The sequence below is a fragment of the Pseudorasbora parva genome, chromosome 2, assembly GCF_024679245.1.
Source record: "Pseudorasbora parva isolate DD20220531a chromosome 2, ASM2467924v1, whole genome shotgun sequence".
Classification (NCBI taxonomy): Eukaryota; Metazoa; Chordata; class Actinopteri; order Cypriniformes; family Gobionidae; genus Pseudorasbora; species Pseudorasbora parva.
In genome coordinates, this window is record NC_090173.1 from 25235271 (window position 1) to 25241270 (window position 6000).

Here is a 6000-nt window from a genome sequence, read left to right on the forward strand (position 1 = left end):
CATCAGGGGGCAGGCAGATCCTTCAGCCTCAATGAGCTTGAGAGAAGACAACAAACACACACACATACAGTCGGAAAAGCACCTCTCTTTATTTCTCTTTCTGAGGACACAAAAACTTGGCACAAATGTTCAACAGAGCTTCAGGAACCACACACACACACACACACACACACACACACACACACACACACACACACACACACACACACACACACAGTCTAATAGGCCCAAGGGACACATGGGCATCTTTGTCTATACTGTCCAATTAGAGAGCAGGGCTACTCCCAAGCCGATATGCCTGTGCCCCATTTCGTCTCTCCTCCCTGTCTCTCTCATCTCATCTTCCACGTCTCAGTCTTGCTTTCTGCCATTCCTCTTCCTACTTTAATTGGACTTTCTGCACATCACAGATCAATGGGCATTCAAGTCTCGGCCAGGAATTGTGACCATGACTCACCATAAGGGGGAAACCAACCACACCTCTTTCTCCTCCTTTTTTCTCTCTCTCTCTCTCTCTCTCTCTCTCTCTCAGACTTGCAAAACAGTCACACTTGTGTCACAAACTTATCATACTTTGTATTCTGTGCTTGCACAAAAACAAGCGCTTTTCAGCTGAGGCTGCAAAGATCAAGGCCAGCAGAAGGTCTTGTGAGATGACTGTCACTGGCTGCGTGAGTCTCTCTCTTCCTTTCCTGTAAGTGTCCACGTACACACTCTAACACACATACACACGCTGACTTTGAAGGGTAAAGTGCCTCTCTAATGCATTAGGCTCAAGAAATACGTCTGTCGGCAAACTTGTAATCTCGTTGCTGTGGAAATGAGCAGGATTCTGCTCCATAAAGCTTTGCTGTCTCCCAGCACTGATTTGGTCTATTTTATCTGTTTGTTTGTTTTGTAAGTGACGGCAGTATCCCTGCGGTTACAGCTCTGGCCTTCAAACACAAAGGATGGCCGCTCAGAATCCCACGTGGGGCAGAGAGATATTGAGATCACGATCCTGTTTTATCACCACGGTGCCTTTGAGCAAGACGCTCAACCCCTGCACAATCCAGGTGGGGTTCAATCTATGCAACAAACTGTTGCATCTATGAAATGGCAACTAATAATTATGCAGGAGCGAATTCCTGCTATATTTTAACTGATTAATATTCTATTTAAACTCAACACAGTCCTGTAATGTGACATGCTCTAAAATACATAGCTTGATTTGTAAATAGATTCATTGTTTTTTTTGTTTTTTTATAATTAATTAGTTTGCAGCTTAATGACCTCCTATTAAGAGATTACAGTAATTATTTATTTTTTCTTTTATCCTGCGCAATTTAAAACGAACTAGAACAAAAATGTCAAACATGGGGGAAAACTTTATAGAAACGGAGACCAGTACAAGACCTAAGATATACACTGTCTTTCTTATATATTATATAAATATTATGTAATTTTTTCCCATTAACATTTTAATATCATTTTAAAAACTTAACAAAAAGTACTCCACGGGTAACTCACTTACTATTCAGCAGAAATTGTATATTTTCCATATAATTCGCACAGATATGAATGCATGATAGTCCTGTGGAATTTTGTCTTTTTAATCAGAATCCACGTGGAATTATGAAAGTATTAATAAAATACTTAAAATGCACTGCAAGGTACTGCAATCAGTTTTTTCCCCCAAGCCTATCCATTTATTTTTGCTCGTTTTATGTGGCACCTGGTGAAACTGGGCTTAGATTTTTTTTTGCCGTATTTAATCCCTACAATTGTTACAATGTCATACGTCCATCATAGCACCAGTACTATAACCCACCTCCCTCCCTCTTTCATGAAACACTGTTGCCTCTTCTCTTTTTGTACTGTGACATTTACTGCACAGTAAAAGGTTTTCTACAATAACACCGCTCTAATACGCTGATCACTCTTATAGTGATATACTATAGTAATACTAACTGAACAAATCTTAAAACCATGACTACTACTCTTATGGTGCAGTTAAACTGCTCTTAAATGCAACTACTTAAAAAGACATCAGGTTTCCATGTCAAAAATGTTATGGTTAAAACTGTTTGAGAAATATTACACGGCACCATTAGATTCAGCTAAAAGGGCACGTGTCCCTGCCGTTCGCTTGATATTCACTGCATTGCTGTTTATCATCGACCTGTCAAATCACACACACACACACACACACACACACACACACAGGGAGGGAGGGAGGGAGGGAGGGAGAGAGAGAGAGAGGAAATTCCAGGCTGACAATGTGGTCCAGGGGAAGATAATTGTGAACAGATGTATCTGATCCTCGCAGCAGAACTCTGATAAATATTGTGTGAGTGCATAAGCAACAAGTTATATGAATTATTCATGAAAAAATGCTAAGATATACAAGAGAGTGGGCACAAGAGGGCAGTTTAGGAATAACATCTGTCAGGTCATGTGAGAGAAAGTCATTGCGTTTGGCATCCACCTCTACAGCTCTCAAGAGTGCGTTTGGGGAGATGTGTATGATGCAAAGAGAGACAGTCTCTGTCTCTTCCTCTAAGAAAGAGTCATTTTCTGGACATCACAATCAGCAGATTCCTCACCTCACATGCTTACCAAACAATGTCAGCTTTGCCAAACACTATAAGGTCTCCAAATGTGAGACAGAGCAATTGTTGAGAGAGAGAGAGAGAGAGAGAGAGAGAGAGAGAGAGAGAGAGAGAGAGAGAGAGAGAGAGAGAGAGAGAGAGAGAGAGAGAGAGAGAGAGAATGACCTTTTAAATTCAATATTGATGACAGACAAGGCTGAAGAAGGGCTAAACCATTATCTTCCTCCTCTGCATCACCCACCAGCCAACGCCTAGTGCTTGGTTTTGCTCGCTCCCCCTTTCTCTCTCTTTTACTCATATTAACAAAGGTTTTAATCTGCATTTCACACAATTCTTGAACACCTTACCTTGACTGGTTCTCATTAAATATGTTTATTCTCAGGAATACAAATATCAAACCCTTTCAACACAGAGTGAGACAGCGCCGGTGCATGGCGTTGCCATGATACGTTGCCATGGAGACCAGCAGCGACCACCAGGCATGACTCATCGATTTGTTCGTATGGAGCAGATAGAAAGTCAATTAGTCCGCGTCATACTAAGGCCGTTTTCAGCAGACCTTTATTGCTTAAAAAGTATCCCGAGCAGTATTTTAAATCAAAGAGAATCGCTGGCCAACTATCTTTAATACTAAAAAAAATGTATTTCATTGGTGAGATGCCTGCAGAAATAGGCGTGTACGTTTATATGGGCCTAAAATAAGAAGAAGAAATAATCTGGCACGAATGATGAATGATGTCAGAGAGAGAGTGTCGGTGTCACAATGCGCGAGGCAGATGACAAAGGGCGCGTGCGATTAGCATTTCCCCCACTCGCGAGCCTCGCCCTTTTTTCTGCGCGTGGAGAGTCCTCCACGCGCCCACATTACACCGGGCATCGCTGGCACAAATAGCTGAAAGTGAATTAACAATATCGAGGGAATTATTTCGCTACTTTTTGCAACTAAAATCGTTAAGAAATTGAGGCGGCTCGCGCGTGGATGCTGCGCGTCTCAGGTGAGACTTCACAAAACCCATCAATCTCTGAGAGAAAGAGGGCGGTGGTTCATCTACGCTCTGACGCCATAAAACTAAACGCTCCCATTATAAAAAACGAGGATGCTTGCATTTATCGGGACGCGACAGTTAATCGTTCATAAAGGGAGCGTTCTTGTTTATCTGTGTACAAAAAGTATCACCGGGTTTGTTACGCCGCGCACACAAGCAAGCTCACTCTCCCGTGAACGTTTAGCGTTCCGGTCCATTGCTCGGGTCAGCGCGACAAGAGCTCCGGTGCTTCTGAAATGAGGTTACCGGCGCCCCTCCCGCTCCTCTTTTGTCTCCGGTGGCGAGTCGGTATGACTGAGAAGGAGTTGTCTCTTTGAATTACTGACATCATTATTTGCACGGCGTTAAAGATGATCAATAACTGTAACAGTTAATCACTTGGGAAACATTTTCACAGATAAAATGAACGCCGCGGAACGAATATTAATCAACAAATATCTGCATGAATAAACTAAGTTTAACGATACTCACTTTTCTGTCAGTCACATCTTCACCGACAGCCTCGATGATCCCGGAGCACTCCATGCCCGGGGACACCGGCGGGGACGGGAGCCGGTCGTACAGTCCCTGTCTCGCCATCAGATCGGCGAAGTTCAGCCCGCATATTTTCACGCGCACCATCACCTCGCCGCTCTTGAGCACCGGTTTCCCCTTCTTCACCTGGAGCTTCACCTTATCATACCCGCCGTAACCGGTGAGCACCAGAGCCCTGTAGCTGAACGTGTCCTCCTCTGGGGCTTTCTCGGCGGCGGGCGCAGGGGTGTCGGCGGCGGCGGCAGCGGCGGCCTCGGTGGACGCGCTGGTGGGCGGTGGGTCTGGTTTGCTCTCGGTTTTTGGGGACTCTGCGGGCGTCTTGGTCTCCTGCTGCTGCTGCTTCTGCTCCTCGGCGTTTTGCTGCTGGGCAGGTGCGTCTTCGCCGGACATGGTCGGAGTTTGGGTAGAGAACTTTTGAGGAGAAAAGACTCGCGCTTGTTTTCCTGCCTCACTCAGGCAAATAATAAAGAGCTCAGACAACCTCAAGTACACGAACGGCTTCGCGGTCCACGGTTTTCTCAGCCTTTGCAAAAAGGATGCTGGAGCCTGAGAAGGTGGAGGACAGGGAGACAGAGAGAGAGAAAGAAAGGGAGTGGAGGATGCCTCACGACGACTAGTGAGTGACCCGCGGCTCTGACAACTATTGAGAAAAAAAAGAGGCGAGGCGTGGCGAGCTGCAAAGCCCGGAGAAATGGAATTGAGGGGGGAAGAATAATGGATTGAACGGTCCAATGAGGGAGTTTGAGCGCTGACAGGCAGCTGTGCTGACTTCAATTTAGCAAATGCAGTGAAGCTGTTTTTACTAGTCAGCTGAAATTCAGACCAGAGAACGAGAGGAATTCTGGCTTGAGTGTTAAATACACTTTCACAGATTAATCTTTTTTTTCTTCTTTCTTTAGGAATGTGTAGGCTACAGTTGAAATGCAAGTGCAACTTAAAAGGAATAGTTCACCCAAAAATGAAAATTCTGTTATATCATGTTATTCCAAACCTGTATGAGTTTCTAAAGAGGATCTTTTGAACAATGTTGGTAACCAAACAGTGGATGGACTGCACGATAAATGGACTACCAATCAATTGTTTGGTTACCCATATTCTTCAAAGTATATTCTCCAGTGTTCAACAGAAGAAAGAAACTCATACAAGAGGGTGAGTAAATGACAGAATCATTTTTGGGGGGTGAATCCATTTAAATGGGCTGTTTAAAAACATTTTTTGCTTCATGTTATTTAATTCAGAATAGATTGGCTCAACTTATGTTGCATATTTTGTTGTAAAGTTCAGTCAATAAATCAGCTAAATAAATTAAAAAGTAAATTTAGTCCGAATTTTTTTAAAACCTGTAATCCTCCTAGTCATGTTGCTTTAGACAACAATATCTGATTTTTATATTGATTTTAAGCAATAATCACACTGAATGCTGTATGGCTGGGATTCAGCCATAGGCACAAGGCCACAGGTTCATATTGAGTCAATATAAAAGGTTCAGACAAAAGCCAAAGCATTTGATTATCATGTCGCTAAGCTACGGACAAACTGGAGTAGTGAAGCTCAAAACATTCTGTAATCGCTGCGCAAGCTCTACTACACTAGATGAACTGTTGTATAATCATATTTTATTGTATTTTAGGACAATACACAATCCCCCTGGTTTCACAGACAGGGTTTAAGCTAGTCCCAGACTAAAATGCATGTCTGAGCTGTTGAAGCTAAAAGCAACTTGTCAGTGCCATTGTTTTGTCTCAAGATGCACACCAAGGCATGTTTATAAAAGCTACTTATTTGAACCAAGGCCTATTCTTGGCTTAATCTAAACCCTGTCTGTGAAA

At 43.3% G+C, this 6000-nt stretch overlaps 1 protein-coding gene across 1 annotated transcript in view; it reads right to left on the reverse strand.

Moving 5' to 3' along the window:
- The window catches only part of vat1 (vesicle amine transport 1), a 33867-nt gene extending 29000 nt beyond the window's left edge, over positions 1–4867 (reverse strand). Inside the window, exon 1 of the mRNA XM_067413043.1 lies at positions 4109–4867. Coding sequence (XP_067269144.1) covers positions 4109–4561 — 453 coding nt within the window. The 5' untranslated portion in view covers positions 4562–4867. The remainder of the gene's footprint in view (positions 1–4108) is intronic.
- Between the last annotated feature and the right edge of the window lie 1133 nt (positions 4868–6000).